The 25,427-nt window shown below is 34.5% G+C and overlaps 1 protein-coding gene across 1 annotated transcript in view; it reads right to left on the bottom strand.

Moving 5' to 3' along the window:
- The window catches only part of Pi3K92E (phosphatidylinositol 3-kinase 92E), a 251,963-nt gene that overhangs the window by 55,557 nt on the left and 170,979 nt on the right, over positions 1-25,427 (bottom strand). Inside the window, exons 13-15 of the mRNA XM_090388098.1 lie at positions 23,631-23,793; positions 14,712-14,830; positions 9,571-9,680 (exon numbers count right to left, since the gene is read on the bottom strand). Coding sequence (XP_090244224.1) covers positions 9,571-9,680; positions 14,712-14,830; positions 23,631-23,793 — 392 coding nt within the window. The remainder of the gene's footprint in view (positions 1-9,570; positions 9,681-14,711; positions 14,831-23,630; positions 23,794-25,427) is intronic.

The following is a 25,427-nucleotide window of genomic DNA, read 5'->3' as shown; positions in this document are numbered from 1 at the left end:
TTAATTCCCTTGAGGACATCTATCCTATTCTTTAAGCTCTCATAAACACCCATAAGAATTCTGAGTTTTCACCTAATTTCTTCACACTGCAGAAAACAAAGACATCCTTCTTGGCTGTATCATGTCCTGTTCCAGAAATGCCCACAAACATTGCAAAGGCAGCCCATTTCATTAGGCTGTGAGATGTAGGAGAATTGTCACCTTCAGTCCCCCCCCCCCGAGCCAAAGCACTTTCACTACTTTGAGTTCATTGCTTTGCTGTCACGTTATATGTATTACACTATACTTTAATGACAGACATTCCCAGGCCAATAAATGCATAGCTATGGCAGTGTCCCATAAGTGCACCTAACTTACAACTGCCATGCAAGATTAGATTCAGTGCAGTGAATAATGGGCACCTGATGGATTAATTAAAAAAGAACATTTCCCCACAATCAGGAAAAGTCTGAAAATTTAATTTCAAATAAACAAATTAGCAATCTATGAGGTTTGCTTGTATTTAATCAAAATCAAAGACTACCTTTCTGTATTTCTTATTTTCAGAATCTGACTCTGAACTGAATCAATATCATCTTTAAAAAGAACTATGCTATAAATTGCTATAAATATTCAATAAATAATACTGCTAGTCAATTGACCGGCAATTTGTTGTCAATATTTTGCCATGACTGAGGCATGATTTCTGTTTAATTCAATTTAATTTGAAAACAGTACACCAAGCTAATATACTCCTAAATGCAATAATACATATTACTCTATCAAGTTTGCATTATGTGTCTTACACTATACTATTACATTTGTAAAGTTATAAGTTAATTATTTAACATATAATAAAATTACCTAATTAACATCAACCTAAGTGATCTGAACTTATTTACTACAATTAAGACACTAAAATTCCCCTACCAATCACTACAGTATAAGTTATGAGATACAATATTCACCAAATCACCAACAGAAATCTATGTATATTAAGTTGTGACTTACAAAATCTCTAGCTAAATTTAAAAATAAATTAACAAACGTAACTAGGACTATAAAGCTATTTGCTGAATATGATTTAATGTTAATTAGGTCAATTACATTGCAAAATTTTTCAAAAAAGTTATCCTTTCCCAAGAGCTCAAAATTCCTTGACTTTGCAGCTTGCACTCTCAAAACAGATAGAGGTCATCTGATTGTAGAGTTTTGTTTTCAGCATAAATTAATTTAACATGAAAACTGTCAGCAATAAAAGTCAGACACCATGTTCCAAATTTTGAACAGTCCTAGGTGTACAAATCATAATATATAGAATATAGAAATAAAAGTTAAATAAAGTAAATAAATCTAAAAGCTTTATGTTGTACACAGGCAATCAATCCCCTTGGAGTTATAATTTGCCAACTGTGAATCTGTATTTCCTATTGGCAAGAATGGTCATACAGTCATCTAGCTATAGAATTCAATTTTAGATGGCACATAACAATTAATTTGTTTTGGTAATTTACATGACAACCAGTGGTGTTCACTAACAGAGGCATCTCAGGACTGCAGCATCAGAATGCACCACCAACAGTAGCAAAGAAAATTGTGTGCTGAAGTGACATAGAAGACATTCCCAAACCAACGAATGCATAACTATGACAGTGTCCCACAAGTGCACCTAACCTACAACTGCCAAGCAAGATTAGATTCAATGAATAATAGTGCACCTGATGGGTTACACATGAAAGAACACTTCCCCACAATCAGTCTGAAAATTTAACTGAAAATAAACAAATCAGCAATCTATAAGGTTCACTTGTATTTATTCAAAGTCAAAGATTACCTGTCTGTATTTCTTATTTTCAGAAGCTGACTCAAAATCAATATCATCTTTAAAAGGAACTATGGATAGCAAATTGCGATAAATATTAAAAATAATAAAAAAAAAAACTGAGAGACAATTTGTTGCCAATATACTGCCATGACTAGTTAACTCAATACCCAGGGATTGGATTTCAATTACAAGTATCCTATTTATGTTAGCCTTTATGATGATGTTAGGCAACTTAGTATGGATCAGTTTGTAGAATAAACTACATTTTAAACATATAAATGGCATACTTATAATATACATAAAATACTATTTTTATGGTGGGATTCTTTAAAGTGTATTTATGATAACTGCAGAGTCACAGCAGTTCATTTACAATGTTATTAGCTTATGTGCAAAGCAGTATTATTGTAAAATCTTTAAAAGAGATATATAACACATGGAATGGATTGCAATTAATCTGGTAGTGAAAGATAAAATGAAAGCTAATTTGATGGTGAGAAGGATAGCAGGTTAATTGTTTTTCTGCTTAAAAACAAATCTCTCCACCCACAAACAGGCAAGCTGACCTATGCACTCAGTAATATAAAGTTCAATGTTACATGCATTGCAAGTGATGTGTATGGCAGCTCACAGACCTAAACTCCAACGGTCACATGCAACTGTCCTGTAGCACAAAATTAAATAAATTCCTAAAACATGAACATTGTTCCAGTGATGATAAAACAAGTATAACATAGGTCAAGTAATTGAATTTTCTGTATGTTTTTTTAATTTTTTTTTTTGTTTTTTTGCAAGATTTGAAAGATTAAGGCAATTGGAAATGAAATCAAATGCAGATTCAGATCTATGATAGTTATGAGAAAAAAAGGAATGTCAGCCAGTCAATAACAGGAGAGTACAATTTAATAAAATTAAAATTTGTGGAACAATAGGACACTGGTATATAATAGAACAATAGTATCCTATAAAAATATCAAAAAATACAGGACATAATGTATATAAGTCCAAATGAACAGTCAGTTAAAAAAAAAGGGGGGGGGTCACTGATAGGCAAATACTTTACTCTTACTACTAAACTGAAATTATACTGTTCCGATTAGGATAAAAGTTTTAAAACTGTAGGAAATACAAAATGTAGCTTAAATATACATAAAAACAGGACAGTAAAGGCATTGCACAGATCACATATCTTGCAGCTCTCAAAAAAAACAACTCTTCAGATGAAATTTGACAGTTACAACGGGAGTGAGGGAATAAGTCATACAGATGGGCTGTGTTTACTATAATAACTACAAGATAATAAATTCTACTTTCCTGTTATTACCAGTTGTCACTACTTTTCTTCAGCCCTCATATACATCTTAAAATTCAAAGTCATCTTACATTCACATAAAATTACAAGAAAGTTTATCCCATTTGTTTGTTTGTATGTTTATGTTTCAACAATTAAACATTAGAGAATATACTGGGAAATATAAAAACCATTATTAGTGAATAAACAAACATTATATAAGATGATTTATATATTAATAATAAAGGGTAATTGCTTATCAGCATGGAATAAAACAAATCATTTATAGCATGATTTTCAAATTGTGGTAAAAAAACTCATGGAACACAATTCTAATATTTTAAGATTATCATCTAAGAAACTTTTTTAAATGCCACTGATGTTTATCTCTGTGTACATTCTTAGCCTTTCTGAATCCAGACTTTTGTTGGATATAATTTATTCATATTTAACACACCGTCCATCTGGTTTATTTTTATTACCAGGTCAATCATAATTAATGCAGCCTTTGGCCTTACATTTAGCAATCATATGTGAACTTTATTAATAAGTGGGGAAAAAAAAAAAAAAAAAAAAAGAGAGAGATAATATATATATATATATATATATATATATATACACAGGGTGATTCACTACCAGTGCGACAAACTTGCAAGAGGTGTAGGGGACACAAAGACGAATCGGAATCATATAGCATTGCAGGGTCCGAAATGCCTTTGTCATGCGGTAGAGGATGTTGAACGGGAGGTCGCGTGAACAGTGATCCCGCTGGAAGTCAGCATTTGCGAACCGGTTCCCGAGGCAGTAGGATGGACGAATATTCAAACGTTGAACTGGCCAACATGCACCTCGCGTATGGAGCTGCGGACTGTAACGGGTGTTTCACTCTGCATTTGTACCAGGAACGTTTCCCGCACAGGCGTGCTCCTCATCATACGATTTTTGCACGTGTGCACAGAAGGTTACGTGAGACTGGTTGTTTCACGAGAGGTACCATGAATTGAGAGAGAATGACAAGGACGCCAGACAATAAGGAGAATGTCCTACGTCTTGCAGAAGGCAATCCGAGTATGAGTACTCGAGCGATAGGCCAACGATTGGGTATTTCCCAATCCACTGTATGGAGGATACTGTCAACAAACCAAATGAGTTCATACCATCTGCAATGCGTCCAATCATTGGAGCCTGCAGATTATCCACTCTGGAGGACTCTTGCTACTTGGTTTCTTCAACAGAAACGGTTCGCAAATGCTGACTTCCAGCGGGATCGCTGTTCAAGCAACCTCTACGTCCTCTACCGTATGACAAAGGCATTTCGGACCCTGCAATGCTATGTGAGTCCGATTCGTCTTTGTGCCCCCCACACCTCCTGCAAGTTTGTCGCACTGGAAAATTTCTGGTTTACTCATTCAAGCAGTACTCGCCGCACAAAGAGCATGCATCGATATACGAATTGTGAGCTGGCACACATGCACCTAGTGTATGGATTAGCAGAGGGCCCACATGGTGTGCGACCCCATGTGGCACAACATCGCTTTGCAATAAATGTGTGGGCAGGTATGGTCGGTGACTGCTTAGTCGGCCCATACCTGTTACCATCCCGCATGAACTCCGCTAAATATTGGATCTTTCTTGAACAAGTTCTACGAGGGTTACTTGACGATGTTCCAACAAATGTGAGACACAACATTTGGTTTCAACATGACGGGGCGCCTGCCCATTATGGAAGGTGTGTTCATGACCATTTGAACAGGCGTTTTGGGCATAGATGGATTGGCCGTGGTGGACCCATTGCCTTGCACCCACGCTCACCTGATTTATCGAGTCTTGATTTCTTTCTGTGGGGGCCCTCAAATCTATCGTGTATGAATCACCTGTGGAGATGGAAATGGATCTTGTGGCGAGACTCGTCTGCGCTGCTGCTACTGTCAAAGAAACTCCAGGTGTGTTTGACCATATCCACCAATCCATGCTGCGTCAGTGTCACGCATGCATCACATCTCATGGTGGAACCTTCGAGCATCTGTTGTTACAACATGAAATGCATCCATCTCGTACTCCATTGTTAATATTATGTCAAATAAATGTTTGCCACTAATTACTGTCTTGTGTCATTTCTGCTTCTTGTGCCTCTGCTACTACTTTCCTGTGAAGTTTCCAGTTATGGGTTCCTATGCGATTCACATTCCTTTAGATGTTACCTACCTTCCCTAAACGTTTGTACCAATATTTTTGAGACACCCTGTACATGTGTGTGTATATACATATATTTTTTTTTATTTACTGCACACTTTAAACTGGTTTAACCCACTGATTGTCCTGGGTATATCTAAGGTATCTGGCCACCCTCTCAGTCATAGTCATCATCATCAGCCATTTTCAATCCACTGCAGGATGAAGGCCTCTACAGCAACTTTTCAGTTCCTTCTGTTTTGTGCAATGGCCATCCATTTACTACCCACAAACTCATGAATTTCATCTGTCCATCTCAGTCGTTGCCTTCCAGGTTTTCTTCTAGCTCCTCTTGGGTACCATTCTGTTATTTTCTTAATCCATCTGTCATCATGTCTTCAAGCTATGCACACTGCCCAAGACCATTTTAGTTCTTTTGTTTTGATAACAATGTCCTTTTCTTGAGTTTGGTGCCTAATCCATGTATTTCTCTTCTTATCTAACAGTCTGATTCCCAATATAATTTGTTCCATTCTTCGCTGTGTAGTTCTCAGCTTCCCTTCTATTCTTTTAGTGAGTACCCAAGTTTTACTTCCATAAGTCATGGTGGGGAGTATATATTGGTTCATTATTTTATGTTTCAGACAAATTGGGATATTGCTCCTCAGTATGTGACTATATTTCCTGAATGCTATCCATCCAAAATTTATTCTTCTCTTGACTTCCAGCCATTTATCATTATTACAGCTAATGACTTGTCCCAGATAAGTATATGACTCCGCCTTTTCAATCACTGCTCCTTTAATCATTATATACGATAAATATTTGTATTGATGATTTATTGTGAACTCTACTGACTTGGTTGTCGTGCCGGAGTATAAACAGAAAATTTATTTATTTATTTATATCCCTTTCTATGGCATACTTGTTCATCATTACTTTAGGTGCCTCCGTAGCCAGGTGGGCAGGAGCAGCAATGTGTAGAACACGCTTCTTGATTAGACCGGAGTTCGAGCACGTGAGCCACCAAATACGGAGGATGCGGAAAGGTCAGGGAATGACCACCGCATATCCCGGAGCAATATGGCCTTAGTTGCTAATGCTCCTAAAAACCAAACAACAACAACCAATCATTACTTTCGTTTTAGCAATATTCATCTTTAGTCCAAAATCCTTACTAACTCTATATTAAGATTTTCCTCTAATTCTTTGGGATCACTGCTTATGGCCACAATGTCATCTGCAAATCGTAAATGGTTTAGGTACTCTCCATTCACATTGACTCCTTTCTGCGACCAGTCCAACACTCTGAAAGCTTCCTGAAGGGCAGCAGTAAACAACTTCGGAGTATTGTGTCTCCTTGTCAAACTCCTTTCTCAATTTTTAATTTGCTACTGTCTTTGTCTAGTCTAATAAAGGAAGTAGCATTCTCAAGTATTTTCTTCAAAATCATATTATAAGGGGTATCTATGCCTTGTCTTTCCAGTGCCTGAAACATTGCCTTATGCTGTATGGAGTCAAATGCCTTTTCATAATCCACAAATGCCAGGCATAACGGTGTTTTTTTTATTCATTTGCTTTCTCCATTAGCTGTGATATTACATGAAGGTCATTCGTAGTTAAGAATCCTGTCCTAAAGCCAGCTTGCTTTTTCGGCTGATTCTCATCAAGTATTCTTTCTAATCTGTTAGTAATGACCCTTGTGAACAACTTGTAGATGTGAGATAACAAGCTAATTAGTATATAAATTCCAATTTCTGATTTATCTCCTTTCTTATGCAGCAAAACTATGATTGCATTATTCCACTCCTTAGGCATCACACCTTTTCTAATGCATTTTGTGAAGAGTCTTGCCAGTTTTCATGTCATGTCTCTTCCTCCCAATTTTAACAACTCTACAGTAACTTCAACCTCCCCCGGGGCTTTCTGATTCTTCATTTTCTTCAATGCATGTTCTACCTCATCAGGAAGAATATCGGGTGTGTCGTATGTGTCGCAAATTTGTGATCCATCTTCCCCACTGCTGGCATCATTTCCTTGCTCCTTATATAATACTTTATATTAGTCTTCTGCTATTTGAATTATGCCTTCTCTGTTATTTATAAGTACACCATCACTATTCTTCAGATTCAGTATCATTTGTCTTTCTGTATTACTGCTCATGACTGCTGATTTAAGTCCTTTGTTTTCCCTTAATATTTGTTCTACTTTTCTTGTGTATGTTAAATCTTCTTATGTCCTCTCTGAGTCTCCATTTGCATGACTCAGTATACTCAATTTTGACCTTGTCAGTGTTTATCTTGCACTTTATTTTTTGTCTTCGGTTCATCATGACAAGTGTTTCTTGACTAATTTTTTCTTCTTTGGATTTTTTTTTACCTATAGATTTCTTGGGCTTTATCACTTTCAGAAAGTTGCAATATTCCTCGTCGGCATCTTGGTCCTAAGCAGTCTGCAGAAGCTCAAACTTATTCTTAAGTTTCAGTACACACTGCTTTTTTCTCCTCTTCTGTTATCTCAAAGACTTTCGTATTATTTACTTGAGTCAGTTTTTTCCTTTCTTTTCTTACATCTATATCAAGTGTGCACTGCTCTGCTTTATTCCCTTGGCTGACAGCTCTGTACCAAGTTTTTCTCTGCATTATGCATAGTAATGCAAGGCAATGGGAATTTCCAGGACTGGTGGGAGTCATAGTGGAACAAGTAAATACATGGGCTGTGATAGGGTAACTAAGAGTAGAAACAGGTGCATGTATACTTGCATGTACACCAATGCTAAGAGTATAGTCAATAAATTTGATGAGCTTGAAGTGCTAGTCAAGACATCAAAGGCAGATATTGTTGGGATAACAGAGATGTGGTGTCACACAGACATAAGCAGTGCGGAACTGGAATTTGGGGAGTACAATGTGTACAGAAAGGATAGACAGGACAGGAAGGGAGGAGGGGTTATGCTGTTAGTTAAGAAACAAAAGCTAAGGAAGTGCATCCAATTGATGTTGGTGGACAATGCAATGTTGAGTTTGTACCCATGGACTGGAGATGTGCAAATGTGATCCCAATCCACAAAGGAGAATCAAAGGGAGACACAGGTAATTACAGACCTGTTAGTTTAACTTCTGTTCCAGGGAAATTAATGGTGGCACTGGTTAAAGAAGCATTGCAGGATCATCTAGACAAGACTTCAGTTATAGCTGGGACACAGCATGAGTTTGTTAAGAGGAAGTCTTGTCTGACTAATTTGATTGGATACTATGATGTAGTCATAAAGGAACTGGATGCAAAGAATAACTTTGATATCATATATTTGGATCTTAGAAAAGCCTTTGATACTGTTGCACATGGAAAACTGCTGGATGTAACACTTTTGATGCTATTTTCTCATATTGTTGGATTAGTTGTGGCTGACCGACTGAATGGTTGCTTCAATCACCTGACATAATTCTGCCTGATTTCTTTCATATGGGGTTATGTTAAGGGTAAGCTATTTGTAACAACAATACTGATTTGCCAACATTAAAGACAAGCATAATTGAAGCAACCTCTTCAATTTCACCTGCAATTCTAAGCAACATATGGCAGAAGGTTGAGGTACAGAATTGACATCGTCAGAACTACAAGAGGGCACATGATCATGGCTCAAGTTTACTGATGTGCATAAAAACCTTTTCAGCTATTATTTGTAACTAACTGTAAAAACAGTTAATGTAAATATGCATCCATTCAAACGTTAGAGACTTTTCTAATTATAAAGGTCCCACCCCCACCATACACTCTGTATTACCAGACCCTAAACTTTTGTTTAACACTATACTTAATTATTAACAACAATTAGGACTATCTGCTTAATGGGACATCACTCAAATAGAAATTATAATGGAAAGGGCATAAAGCTCTTTTATAAAGGCATTCAACTTTCAAATGGCAAGTTATCATTAAAAGATTCTGTGGGTGCAACATGAATACAACTATGGTTTTTTCTAAAATGACCAATTTTTATTCATCATAAGAAGCTCAGTCCTCTACTTCACCTCCGATTTTTTATTTATTATTTATTATGGTATTTCCAGGGATGTCCTTCAAAATCAACTGGGAAGGGAGTACCCCAATGGTTGAGAAACACTCGTATACAGCATGCTACAAATAAACCATTGAAAATTATTAGCCTGTTATTACATTATTTAGTAATGGGGCAAAATTCTATCTATCATTAATGAAATTAGCCTACAACTGGTCTGAAGTTTAACAATTTTTAGACTGGAAATAAATAATATAACTGATGAAAAATAACTAATATAGTTACCATCTCCATGTTTAAATATAATAAAAATATCTTGTCCATATGCATCCTTGTTTTCAAATACAAGCCACAGAGGTTTCATTTTTGAGTCCATAAATCTACATTTCTCGATCCTGAAATACAAATACATGTATACTATTTAAAGAAATCACAGAATAAACTCTGATACTAAAATAATAAAAATTTTTAGAGTTGCAATTTACTTAGTTGGGATATAATATTTTTACATTTTCTCTTATTATCTCATTAAGTAAAATGGTAAATATACAACTAATCTAAAAATGCTCTTTGGCAATTGTTCTTAATCAATATCAAATGCAACAGTTAAGCCCGGTTAATCTAATACTGAATACTATATAATTGGTGACATTCCAAAGATAGATTAGTATGCTTAGTGGTAGTTGTGTATAGTCTGCGGTTCTGATTCCAAATGAGTCAATATGTTAGCATTAGCATAAATACACCACGAATTTGAAATTCACTATAGAACATTCAGTGCAAATATTCTTTGTTTTTGCAGTAGTGAACTACAATAATAATATGAATGGCATTGATTTAATTGTATTTCATATTGTGACTACTTTCACAACAAGTTACCATGTATTGCACTACATCAAACAAGTTGTTGTTTTGGTTTATAGGAGCATTAGCAACTAAGGCCATATTGCTCCGGAGATATGCGGCGGTCATTTCCTGACCTTTCCGCATCCTCCGTATTTGGTGGTCACGGGCTCGAACCCGGTCTAATCAAGAAGCATGTGCTATGCACTGCTGCTCCTGCCCACCTGGCTACGGAGGCACCCCTCAAAATAAGTAACATTCACTTTGGTGTAATTCACTACTACGAACAAAGAATGGTGTATTTTCGCTGAACATTCTACAGTTTAATTTCAAATATTTTGAATAATTTTTTTTAATAAAAGTAATGCTATTTACAGGGCACAAATAAACCCTGGTATCGAGACTAAAAATATAATCCTTAGATTCTTGTCCACCAAACCACCTGGCAGAAATACCACAGTTTATATACAGTATATATATTTCATCCATAAACAAGTCAATAAGTTCTTGTGACCCAAGCGATCTCTTGCGATGGTGATATTGCAAAGACGGTAGGTAAGTGCTTGCTTATTATTATTACTATTATTTACTTAAATAAAATTAACCTCAAAACAAAATTCTTCAATTAGATCTGAGTTTGATTTACAAAAATTTTTAGAAATTTAATTCTACTAGAATTTTGAAAATTACATAATAACAACCCTTAGTTTGCAGCCACTGGAGAAGTGGTAAGAAAATACCACAAATGACTCCATTATGGACATACAGCAGGCCCCCGTTATAACGCGGTTCGCTTTACGCTGATTCGCTATAACGCTGTTCTTATATTATAACCCGTATCTGACTATAACGCTGTCAAAACTCACTATAACGCTATTTTACTAGCATACAGATTGAATTTTTGGCAAATCCGTCTTCAGTCCAGTCTGTTTTGAGCCTTTTTTTTTTTTTTTTTTTTTGGCAAAAGGAGAAAATAGTCACCATGAAATTAACTACAGTAATTATTTTTATAATTTCTACTCTATGTACAAAATTGAAACTTTCAATATGCTCTATTTTCTTGGTGTGGATAGTTTCAAGGGAGAAATTCTTTTTTAGTACACCAGCTGAAAAAATTTACCATCCAGTGTCATATGCTGTTACGAAGTCTGCATTTTCTGTTCTGACATGTAATAGAAAGATACTAAAAATAGATTTACTCCCTATCTCTTCTTTTGTTTTACTGTGGGAACTATAACTTGCGAAATGTTTTTCACACAATCAATCCCATGAGTGCTAAATGCGGTGCTGTTTCTTGTACAGTATTCTCTTGTCTTCTGAACTCCTCTGACCTTGTGGTCACCCGAAGTACATAAAATTTGTTTGTTTTACTGTTTTGGAAATTCCATAAACATTCTCCATGACTCACACCATAATTTATTACAGTATTTTCGTGCAATAAACAACCATTTGATTTTACTGCACGGTAAAATCGAACTTTTCAGATAAATAAAACATTTGTCACCGTCTTCAGCTCACTTGCCAGAGGAATTCTAGATATCATTCAGTGCATACATACAGACAGTTTACTGTACTCGAACATCGTATCACAATCAGTGCAACGAAGTTACATTTGCAGAGAGTTATGGCGGATAAGAATGAAAAAGCAACAATGTCTGGACGCGGTGCAAAGATTGGAAAGGTAAGAAAAACATTGAGTTTGAAAATTAAATTAGACGTTTTGAAGAGAATTGATTCCGGTCAAAGACAAGTGGATGTGTGCAATAATTTAGGACTGGCAGGTTCAACTGTAAGAACAATCATAAAAAATAAAGAATCAATTTTAGCAGCTGGAAAAACCGCTGTTCCCCTGCAGGCAACTAAATTGACCAGGGCTAGGCCGGCTATTATGATTGAAATGGAGAAACTTCTACATAATTTTATTGAAGACAACATTCAACGTAGAATTCCGTTAAGTTCAATTATTATTAAAGAAAAAGCGAAGAGTCTATATGAAGATTTAAAGGAAGCTCACCCCGAAAAAAATGTGGAACCATTTAACGCTAGTAAGGGCTGGTTTGATAGATTTAGAAAGCGCTATAACCTGCACAATGTAGCAATACAGGGAGAAGCTGCAAGTGCAGATCAACAAGGAGCCGAAACTTTCAAAAAAGAATTTGTTAAAATTATTGAAGAGGGATGTTATACTGCTCAACAAGTTTTTAACATAGATGAAACAGGTCTTTTTTGGAAACGTATGCCTAAAAGAAGTTTCATATCGAAAGAAGAAAAAAACATGCCAGGCTTCAAAGCGGCGAAGGATCGGTTAACTTTGTTGTTGGGTGGTAACGCTGCAGGGGATTTTAAATTAAAACCCCTTTTAGTTTACCATTCCGAAAATCCAAGGGCTCTTAAAGGTTTAGCTAAATAAAACCTACCTGTCATCTGGAAGGCTAATAAAAAAGCTTGGGTAACCAGACCGCTTTTCATTGATTGGTATGCTGAGTTCTTCTGTCCTGCAGTGGAAAAATATTGTGCAAAAAATAACATTGGTTATAAAGCTATTCTAATCATGGACAATGCGCCAGGACACCCAAGCAAAGAGAGCTTAGAAGACTTGAACAATCACATAAAAGTTTTTTACATGCCTCCAAACACTACGTCTCTGATCCAACCAATGGACCAAGGAGTAATTGCCACATTTAAAGCATACTACATAAGGAACACCTTTTCCCAAGCTATTAAAGCCATCAACACTGAAAATGTACCGAGTTTAAAGGAGTTTTGGAAATCCTATAACATTAAAACCGCCATCTACAACATTTCAAGTGCCTGGGATGAAGTGACTCAGAAAACCATGAATGGAGTGTGGAGGAAAGTTTGGAAAAATTGCATAAAGCATTCCCAGGAACCTGATGATTCCGTTGAAAATGTTAAAACACAAATTGTTGAGCTCGGAAAAGAAGCAGGATTACACGAAATTAACGAAGACATCGTACAAGAGATGATCGACAACGACAGGGATGGCCTCTCTAATGAAGAACTAATGGAAATTTTAAAAGAACAAGAGCTTGCTATTGAGGGAGATGATGATCAAGATACTATAGATGAAGAACCGATGAAGTCGCTGACTGCAAAAGGACTTAGTGAAGCTTTTGAACACTTCGAAAAAATGTGTGATTATTTCCGGGAGAACGACCCTGACATGGAACGAAGTGCCAAGGTAATAAGAAATTTGAAGAAAGAAATGAATCCCTACATGTTGTTGTACAATGAGAGGAAGGCCAAAGCACAACCCAAAATCGACTCATTTTTCAGTCCAAAGATACGAAAACTCGAGAGCACAGGGCCATCGAATTAATAAATTCATGATTTTCGTAAGTTAATTACCTCATAATTATATGTGTATATAATGTAGAATATTTTATATGTACAAAATTTTGAATATTAAGTATTTTTAATCGATATTGGTGCATATTTTCACTACCATTTATTATTGATTAGAAAATATCCTATGGAATAGACCGCAACTCACAAATACATATGTTACCTTATGGGAATATGGCGCTCGCTTAGCGCGGATTCACTTAGCGCTCTGTTTTCCCGGAACGAACTATCAGCGTTAAGCGGGGGTCACCTGTATTTCCAAACAGGAAATAAACATAATCAAACTAATGTGGGTTTGAATGCTTTATTATCTTAAAAAAACTCAGTTTACCTATGCATCATGCCACTCAAGGAATATCTACGATTATGATATTGACCAAAGTTCTTAGATATAAATATAGATAACATATTTAATCAATTAACAATCAAATACAGTGTAAATCCAGCTATTTGACATCTATGGTGATTGTAGGACACCAGCTGCATGAGCTAAACAATAAAATGCAATAACATAAAGTTAATCATACCAATGCATACATTATACTTTATTTCATTTGGCTTAATTTTCAAATAATAGTTCTTACCACACTAAATTCTCGCAATTTCTCAACTGTGCTTTTATTATACCTCATTAAAGAGCCAAGGTTCCACTCCATCATAAATATGTACGTTAAAATTTTTATCCTTTCCTAGTCTTCTCCAAATATCCATTGTCAGATATTTTTGGTTCTATAATGGATGGTTCTGTTATGGATATGATGGTAAACATAAACACACTTAATCAAATAACTAGTTTTTTCATGGTGGCTTCTGGGAAAAGGACAGACCTCTGTTAGTCATATTTTATTTTATGAAAAGTACTTATTTTCCAAATTATTTAATTCACTGTTTCTTTGCTACTGGGTAAGTAGAGAGCGCAACTATTTTTTACTGTTTTAAGGCGATTTCACAAAATAAAGTATTAAACGAATAATATTTTCTTGTAACATTGTTCTAAAATTGAATATTACTGAATAAAAATTTTCTCATGCACTTAAATGTCAATATTGTGCTTTTTTAAAAACAAATCCCTCTCCCATAGAGCATGTAAAATGAATTTTAAATCACCTTCAGAGAGGTCAAAGCATATGAATAGAGCACACAGTGTATTTATTATCAACGGATACAGTAACAGAATAAATACTAAAAATTGTAGATAAATGAAAAAAATCCTTTACCGCAGCTTATTAACTCGATGACTTGGATTCAAAGGAGAGAGCAGGTCAGAAAAAGTATCTTGGTAATGGTTCTGAGAGAGCATTTCTTGCATCACAGACTTTAACTTATCACGAGTCTCCTGAAATTATTTGTATATAAACACTAGTTTTAGACCCCTGTTATATTCCAATATTTAGATTGTTTTATTTTAATGTCAAGAAAAACTTATTGGATAGCTTTAGAGTGCAATAAATGAGGTTTAAGATAAAACATAATTTCTTATTTGAAAACAATTCATGTTCTATTGTCAAAAGAATGGCAATTTGCATACAATACATTAAGATGTCAGTGCAGCATATTCTTTGTAACATATACAAGGTATGATCAAAAAGCTCAGGGAGGACTAGATCTTGAAAATGCAGCATTGTAATGAGGTGCAACTTGTTGTAACATGTTTAGAGACTCACCTAATATTAGTAACACACAAATCACCCATTTATCTGCTATCAGTCAGAATTAATAAAAATTGAATAAAAAGTATTGCGTGCATTTTAAAATAAATAATTTTATCAAGCTGACAAACTTGCTTCAAATTACGTTCCTCAAATCTACCAATTCAGTTCTGATTAGGAAAAAGTGCAACAGAAACTAATGAAATGCTAAAACAACTTTCCGAGAACATGCTATGTATTGTTTGAAGACTTTTTATTGGTTTGCACATCTGAAAAAGATGATCCTCACTCTAGCTACCCCAGAACATCAAAAACCAATGATTCAATTGCTGGATGATCTGATCAGGAATGATCAACAATTAACTATCTGCAAAGTTGCTAGTGATATTGGTATTTCTTATGGGACGTCAATTAATTTTAAGCATAAGATTTGGGAATGCAATGAGTTTTGGGCAAATTTGTGCCTCACATTCTCACACATTTTCATGGAGAATTGCAAGGTTTCACAGGTCAGAATCTTGGTCAACATGTTGCTGACTCACACTTGTTACTTCCATCATTTCTGGTGATGAATCATGGGTATAAGACTTGGTATAAGGCATGGGTATAAGTGACTTGGCTGTTATGCCCACCTGTCAATCAGTTTTGTAGCTTGAAATTTTGTTTTCAATGAACTGAGTGAATTGATCAGTTTTTTTTTTTTAAATTTAAAAATTTTTTTAATGAAAATAAATTAATTTATTTAAAATGCTACAGACTGCTCAAGAGAAGGGGAAAAAAAGTAATTACAGGTAATTCCGGACTTTACGAGTTAATTTGTTCCTAGTGCGCACTCGTAAAGCAAAAACTCATAAAGCGGGAATTTATTTCTCATAGACATAATGTTAAAAATAGGGGTTACGTTCTCAACAAAATTAGTTAGTAATTAGTTTATGTTTAAACAAAGAATGATTTATTCAAAGAAATTAAAACGTAACCTGTAAAATCAAGAAAATTATAATAATAAAGAAATTATTTATGACTTACAAATGTTAAAGAATGTTTATTCTTCATCATCATCATCAACTAGATGCAAACTCGTTGATCACTCATTATTGGTTCAACACTCGTTGGTTTGTTGCACAAGGAGTCGTCGTCTTCAGAAATGCTTCAAGAGGTGCTTGTTTCCAAGATAATCTTTTCTTTTCTTTATAAATTTCAATAGCATGCATAAGCATTTTTAACGGAATGCACACATTGCAACTAACACAATTTATGCAGAGTAACAAGTTTACGAAGTTTAAAAAAAAAGGAATGAAGAGAAGATTCTGAAAATTTATTTGTTTTTTATACGATTGAAGATGTCAGTAAAGGGGAAACACATTTCACCATAATAATGTAAAAAAACCCACACAATTCCAGCTATCGGTACTTTCGCAAATGCAATAACATCGAGTTTATTACCAGAAAGTGCAAATTGTTTTATGATCGTGACCTCCAGAAATGTGCTTAAGAAAAATATCACAAAGCCATTCAAAATTGATTCTTATAAAAGAATGCATGATAACAATGAAAGTGTAATGTATTTTAATGATTTAAATTGGTAGCTAATACAATTTACACTATGAAAACGATCTTTTAGAGAGTTATATAGCGAAAATTTCAATTTCCAAGGTCATGGAACGAATTACCAAAAAACTGTTATTGGGTTCACATTACAATATTTTCACAATATAATGGTGTCTCTGGAATGGATTAATATCGTAAAGCGGGATGCTCTGTATTGTATAGCTATGTGCGTGGTTTGAAATGTGGTATTTATGAATGTTTAACATTCGTTTTTTGCAATTAATGTTCATATTTTCAATTTTGTTGACACTTGAAAAAAAAAACAAAAAAAACTTGTAAACCCAGGAACTTGTAAAGCGGGAACTGCCTCTATACAAATTCTGTTGTTATTTTTTATTTGGTGGCTTTCTTTGCTTTTTTTTTTTTTTTAAATGCTGATTTATCTTCTTGGGTTATTTGGTCAAAATTTCCTGTCATGAAAATGCCATCACATCAGCAATCTTTTCCTAATTGCCCAAAGAGCTCAGCACAGAGGAACAAAAGTCAAGCTAGGTTTCTTCTTATTTCACTGATAAAAATTTAACATTGTTAATTAATCATTTTGCCACTGTTGATGAGGGTTCTGGCCCAAAATCCCAACAGCCAAAATCCCGACAATATCTACTATATTGTAAAAATATAATTCTATATATTCATTAGTTTTTTTAGTAAGTAAAAATTTACCTTATTAGATTAATTTTGTAGAAAGAATATAAAAAAACAATAAAAATTTTAACGACAAATACCTCTCTCAATTTGTAGATCATGTTTCCTGTTACAGAAACAAACAGTTTTAAAATGCGATCAGCAAATAAAAACAACTTAATTAATTTTACTTTATTATATTGCATTTAACTGGTAATTTTTCAAGTTGAATTTTGGTATTTGTATAGGGTGTTTGAGCAATAATTATAGGTATAGCATTGAAATGCTAAAGATAAAAAACTTGAAATAAGAATACTTTCAGAATATGAAAATTTAGAGTAATGTATTTTGGTAGCTGCATCATAAATATCATTAGCATAACTAAAACTATAATTATACAGGTATTTGTTATTAGTTGTACTTTTGCGAATTTTTTGACAAATACATTAGGCCTGACCATGGGTGCCAGCATGATATTTTGAAAGGGGTAACAGAAAAAAATATCCCATTTTCTTCTTATTATTATAATACTTATGATTATTTAAGTATTATTATTAAGATTATTGAAGTATATTAAGATTATTATAATACTTAAACGTTTGATTATAATTTGTAAGATTTTTTGCAAATTTTAATGTGCAATTTTGATATAATTAAACTGTGATTATTGTCAGTAATGTGGTTTTTGTGAACTGATTGTATACTATTAGTGCATGCATATATATATGTGCTTGTTGTTTATTCATTAATATAACATAAAATAAAATATTAACATTATCATACACTGTTTGCATAATTGCAATGCACATGTTCCATGTGTTCAAATAAAATTTTAATGTTTTTAGTGGCCATTTTGATTATATGAAAAACATTTTTTATTGCAAAAATAGTTTCTGAGATATAGACTTGAACTTTGTTTTTTTTAAAATACAATCAGTATGTTGGGATTTTGGCTTATCAGGATTTTTGGCTGTCAGGATTTTGGCCATCGGGAATCTGGCTGTTGGGATTTTGGACAGCATGTTGATGAGCACAGTGAACTGCAAAAATTTGCTGTGGAACGCAGCTGCAACATGTGTGAAAGGAGAACTACCTCCTATGGTATGAATAAAGCATGCCTGACTTTCTCATAAAACAGCTGTGATAAAAATTAAAGTTGCTTGATGCGTGAAATTTTTAACAATGGCTCAAGGGGTTACTCCAACCAAAAGGAAGAAAAGTTAAATCAGGTAACCTTTTATGCCATTGGTAAAAATTTGACCCATCAGTTTACTGTTATCAACAAGCATAGCAAGATGTAAAGATCTGCCATGAAATGTAACTGTAACAAGTGGATAAATCAGCTCCAACAGCAAGAATGAAACATGCCTGACTTTTGCAAGTGGATAAATCAGCTCCAACAGCAAGAATGAAACATGCCTGACTTTTGCAAGTGGATAAATCAGCTCCAACAGCAAGAATTAAACATGCCTGACTTTTGCATGTGAAACAGCTCTGATCAAAAATAGTCACATACTGCTTGGAATTATTTTAACAATGATCCCACATAGAGAAACAAATGTTAAAAACTAGGTATCCTTTTATGCCACTGGTAAAAGTTTGATAAAAAGGTAAAAGGTAAACTGCAACCATTATCAACCCATGCAGGATGGAAGCCTCCCCAACAATTCATGTTGAGGGAAATGAACCATAATCTGCCACGCTGGTCCAGTGTGGGTTTGGCAGATCGACCGTATTTAGCAGTCATGGGCTTGAACTCCGGTCTACTCGAGGAGCGTATGCTACTACACTCCCTTTCCTGACCACTCGGCTACAGAGGCCTCTTTTACGGAGGCCATGTTTCATGGGATCTTTCTGCAGCCTAGGTGGTCTGAAAAAAAGTTCCATGAAACAGAGCCTATAAAACCCTACATTGTCGGTCAAGGAACTGTATCAACTTTGAAACTTTGACAGTGGTAGAGAGTGAAAAGGACCTGGGGGTAATTGTGCAAGCAGATATGAAGTTTTCTTTCTGAGCAGTGCAGACGGTCTGCAAGAGTAGCTCATGGTGTCTTGTCAATGATATACAGGAATTTTTCTAGCAGGGATAAGGAAGTGATTATCCCCTTGTATAAGGCAATGGTCAGGCCACACCTTGAGTACTGTATACAGGTCTGGAGGCCTCATTTTAAGAAGGATGTAGAGCTGTTGGAACAAGTACAGGGAAGGGCAACAAGATTAGTGAATGGAACAAATGGGTGCTCTTACGAAGAAAGGGTTAAGTTTTGCAAATTACAGTGTATGGAGACTAGGCACCTGCAAAATGACCTGATTGAATTGTATAAAGCCTTGAATGGTTTGAACATGCTCAATGCTGATTGGATTCTTCCTCTTGCTCAGAATATCACCTGAGAGGGCATAAATTCAAATTAAAGAAAGACAGTTGTAGGATAGATGTGCGGAAGTTTGCCTTTAGCTAGCGGGTGGTTGATTGCTGGAACAAATTTCCATCTGTCGTTGTAGAAGTTAATAGCTTAAACAGATTCAAGGCAGAACTGGACAAATATTTGGAGCAAGTGAATGGGTGAAATGAGAAGGAGGTGTGTTTTTTTTTTTTTTTTGGCTGATGCTATATAAGCTTGCTTTCTTGCATCATGTGCCCTTGCTAATGCTAATGAAAGACATCACATTTTGAATAATCTGATGTTGAATTAATGAGGATATATTGTACATCTTTCAACACATGCGGTTTCTCTTCAACGGGAAGAAAAAAGTTTGATTCATCACTTTTATAGCTTTTTTTTTTTGCAGTCCACCTGGGCTGCAAAAAAGTTCCATGCAAGACAGCCTATAAAATCCTACATCGTTGGTAAAGGAACTGTATCAACTTTGAAACAGATCACATTTGGATAATCTGATGTTGAATTAATGAGTATATACTGTACACTTTTCAACATATGTGGTTTCTCTTCAATGGGAAGGGTATTTTTTCTTTTGGGATTGCTAGTTGTCACACCTAAACACCTTCATGTTCTATTTATATGAAAATTACCAATGTCAAAAAATTATGATTTGTTAAAAAATATATATACAGCTGGACCTCTCTTTAACGAACTTCCATATAGCGAATTTTTTTGATTTCCCCTTGGTCATTACATTGAAAATAGTTTCTATATAATGAAGAAAATTTCCACATAATGAACTGATTTTGAGAGACCTGGGTGCACACTGTTCGCACCACTGGTTTTTAGGCAATAGAGCTGATGCTGTAGAAAGCATGAAATAAGAGCTAAAAGGATTAAGAATTAATCCCTTTAAATTTGGTAGGACAAATAAAGATTTATTTATTTTTAAGAGCACTGATTAATTTTAATTAATTTTTTTATTAATTTATTAATTTTAAGAGCTATAATTAAGAATTAAGAGCTAAATCACTGCACAATTTAGTTCAATGTTTTAGTAAAACCTATACGGCTACCTCTACTGTACCAAGAAGTCGTTCTAGTCAATTGCTATCTATATGCCCACACCACTGGCAAAGACTAAGGCATATTCTCAACGTGGACATTGGCTCTGGTTAACCTGTTTTCTACTGTAAGCATTCCATTAGAGAATCAGAAGAGAGTGATTTTCCTTTATCCCAGAAATTCATCTGTTTCACAGAAATGAGTCATTCTCACTTTTACTAAATTCACCTCTCTCTCTCTCTCTCTCTCTCTCTCTCTCTCTCTCTCTCTCTCTCTCTCTCTCTCTCTCTCCCCCCCCCATTTACATGGTAGGTACAAGTGGTCCCTAAATCAGTTTTGTTTTAGCTGATGTGCAAGCAACCTTACAATGTCTAAGAAAATCACTGAGTGTAATGGAAAAAGTGGAAGTGCTTAATAGTGTAGTAAAAAAAAGAAAAGAAATTGCTTTAAAATTTGGTATCCCTGCCAGTAGTGTGTCAGCCATTCTGAAAAACCGTGTTTCTATTCTCAAACCATTTGAAGAAATGGGACCCTGTCAGAAGCGTGCGAAATTATGCCTGTATGAAGATGTAGATGAAGCTGTTTTTAAGTGGGGAAGTTGATTCAAGATCATAACATGCCAATATCAGGGGAAGTTGATTCAAGATCATAACATGCCAATATCAGGGCCATTAATAAAAGAAAAGGCTATGGAGTATGCATCTTTTCTGGGATGTAAAACATTCCAAGCTAGTTCTGGTTGGCTGGACAAATTTAAAAAGTGCCATGGCTTACTTTAAAAAGTTATTTCTGGTGAAAGTGGAGTTGTAGTCGAAGAAGACTGAAATCTGTTGGAAAGAAACAGTTTTGAAAAAAATTATGGAGGACAATGAGCCCAACGACATATTCAATGTTGATGAAACAGGTCTATTTTTTAAATGTTTGCCAAACAAGACACTGACTTTTAAAGGTGATAAACATTTAGGTGGTAAAAATAGTAACGAAAGAATTACAACCTTGGTTGGTGCAAATGTGGCTGGTAATGAAAAACTGAAGCTTTTGGTAATAGGCAAAAGTAAACAACCCCAATGTTTTAGAGGAGTAGTCATTAGAGTTGAATTACAATTACACTGATTGTCAACAACTATCCTGCCTACCTTCACTCAGTAATTTCTAAACTTACAAGTGTGAAGCTTGTTTTCTTCCCTCCAAATACCTCATTCTAAACTGCAGCCAAATGCAACTACCGAAGGCACATACTGAAAAAAAATTATACTGAGAATAGAAATCAACCAACCTATAGATTCTGTTATAAATTTGCAGATGTGCATATCAGAGTTGGCAAAAGTGTGTAGTTGAGATGTGATGGAAACAACGATTAAGAATTGTTTCACAAAATTGTTTTGCAATCTTGGGAAGAAAACTCCAAGCAAGAGGTTTGATCAGTGGAGAAATTGTTCTTGACGAATTTTTAGGAGCTGATAATAATGTCATAATGGCTGAATATCCGAGTGGCTCCAATATTTTGGAGAGCATTCAAAGAGCTAGCGACAATAATCCACAATGAGATGGATGAAAATGGGGGCAACAAAGGCAATGAGGGTAATATTAAATCTTCCAAACATGAAATTTTGGCAGCATTTGAAACTTTATGTTGAGGCCTTCAGTGCACAGAAAATATATTTAAATATTTAAACAAATATGAACATTTTTATGAATGATGTACAGTAAAATCCAACGTACAACAAAAAATAACCAAATATTTTACAAAATAATTCTTAAAAGTGTACTAATATATTGTGCGCATCATGTATGTAGTCATTTCTTAATATGTATGTATTAATAAATTAACTGTTTTAAAATGTTAGAAAATTTATTCATTCCCACTTATTTCTGAATATTGAATTACAGTATTTTTCATCGTTGGAAAGATCATTTCTTTATATACGAAATTTCTATTTAACAAATTTTTTCAAGTGACTGGTTTCGTTATATAGAGGCCCAAGTGTGTGTATAATAGCATAATAAAAAGAAAATCAGTGTAAATAGAAAAGTATTCTTTACACTAGAACGTCAGTAATTATTAGAAAATTACAGCTAGTAAAAAAGCATCATAATAACAATATTGTAATGATACTTTTACTAGCTGTACTTTGATATAATGAGTTGAAACATGGTGGGATGATAGAAAAACCCAGAAGGATGACCAATTCCAGAAGTAGAAATGAACATCCTAACCATTCAGTTCTGAAATTCTATATATGCATCACCTTACAGTTTTAACTGCTGTGTAAAATTATATACAATATAATGTACATAACAGATAAAAGCATAAGGGCAGGACTAGACCTAAGCAGCAGCTGGTATCAAAAATATAATGAAGAGCTTATGGAGCTTCAAAGAGATTTGATTGCAGGACATTATATCGCTTGTCTTCTGTTGCATGTGTGCTACTGCAATATGCTGCACAAGGATGATATAACAGTTAGGAAATTATGAAAAGATCAGAAGTCTGGCCATTATTATGTCCAGCACCCAAAAGTGTTAATACAGCTTTGGGTGTCAGAATATCAAGAGGCATTAATATATCAAAAAGTGAAAAAAAAAAATATACAAAAACTCCTCCATCAAATTGGGATTTTAAGCCAGACCTTTTTCGCATGAAAAATGGCAACTGTAGCTACTAACCAGACAAAAAGACTCTTGGATGAGAGAAAAATAAATAAAGTCAAATATAAAATGGATAAAAGTAAATTCCAATAATATAAAAATGTAGTATTATTGCACATTGATTTACAATACTATATTATGAATAGAATCTCATATATACCTTTCTCTTTCCTTCAGAGCGTATGCATTCAGTGACTGTTTTTAATTTGTTCAGTGCTGTTACCTGTTTTGATAATGTCTGCATATGTTGGATGGCACCTCTGCAATAAGCTTCTAATATCAAGCCAAAACGAACAGATACAGAGGGAACGTGCATTTCTGACCTACAATGCAGAAATAATAAAGCAAGAAAGAATTTTCAATAACAGCTAGTACTGAAATATTTATCTTCCTGAAATTAAATACTATTAGACATTTAAACATAAACAGTATGTTAAGTGTGTCAAAATTTGATGAATTTTTCAACTGCATTTAGCCAGCAGGAATAAAGTGTTGTTTTTTGGAGATTTTTTACATCCTTTCATTATAACAAATCAGTGTAGTGTAAATGTAAAAAACTATTATTAAATGGATAAGTACATAAAAATATGGAGATAAAAAAACTAAAAATGTAATATCCATCTAAACTGAAATACTTTGCCATTGCTGAATTTCCACTTAAACATATATGCGTGCACACACATTCTTCTTCCATATTTTTTAAGAAAAAAATCTGATCTTCACTGGGTAGTTTAATTTTGCCATCGACATGCCTATTCCACATGTGCAGATGTTTGACATACTTTCAAGGGTATAGCAATGTTGTGAGCACTGCTATATCTTTAAAAAATTATATTTATGCTGTAATGTTCCATGGCTGGCCTACAGCTTTCTGTTCAACATATTAATCCAACCACAAACCAGAAGTAAGGCAAAAAATAAAATAAAAAAAATTCTTATTTAGCAATTATAGGGGATCCCTGGTATCCGAGTATTTATTATCCGAGTCCCCGCAGTTACGAGGATTTTAAAATTAAAGAATTCAAGTTTTTTCCCTTGAGAAAACTGACCAAGCACTTGAATATTTTTTCTAAGAATGATCTTCTTCATGATCGTGCAACAAAAGTTAAGCGTGAAGTTAAAGACATAACTAAATGCAGCAACAATTTTATCTGGAAAAATATGGCAAAAAAAAAAACCCCAAAAAAACACGAACAACTCTGGATTCCTTCTTTATTTGTACAACTGAAAAATAGTGTAACTTCAATAAACTTTACTTAACTTTACATTGTGCAACGGATCATAATAAAAAAATATCTAATAAAATAATTTTCATTTTTCAGTTCTTTCATCCATTTTTTTACTATGTACAAGTACATAATAAACACTACTATATAATAGCAGTGTAGATACACCATAGACAACTCTTAAAGAAAAACTATGATCGTAGTGTGAAAGGCATCATTTCATCTGTATCTCATATTGTGCTCATCCTTCACAACGAGTTACCATGTATTGCACTACCTCGAATAAGTAACGCTTCACTTAAAGAAGACTATTGTTACTTATTCTCGGTGGGCGTTGCTTGCAAAATGATATGGGATACTCTATTATCCACATACTATTCCTATTAGACTTAGGAAAGCAAAAAGGTGTAGGAAAGTAATAGTAGGAGAGGAAGAGGAAGAAATGCAGTCGAAACAAGAAAGGGACAGTTACTCCCACTCACTGACTGAACTAAAAATCACTCACAAATCCCCCAAATAGGCAACGCTTCTCCATCCTTCACAACGAGTTGCCCATGTATTGCACTACCTCGAATAAGTAATGCCTCAACTAATAGAGAAGACTGTTGTTACTTATTCTCAGTGGGCACCCACCTAGACGGCACCATTTCAAAGCTAGTTGGCTTTTCATCAGTGGGTGAAAAGTCGATGAAAAGCTAACTAGCTTTTAAAAGGTGCCGTCTGGGTGGGTG

This window comes from Mastigoproctus giganteus, chromosome 13, assembly GCF_048544385.1.
Source record: "Mastigoproctus giganteus isolate SK-2022 chromosome 13, ASM4854438v1, whole genome shotgun sequence".
Lineage (NCBI taxonomy): Eukaryota > Metazoa > Arthropoda > Arachnida > Uropygi > Thelyphonidae > Mastigoproctus > Mastigoproctus giganteus.
The sequence above is the reverse complement of the archived record's forward strand: the minus strand, read 5'-3'. Positions and strand labels throughout refer to the sequence as shown.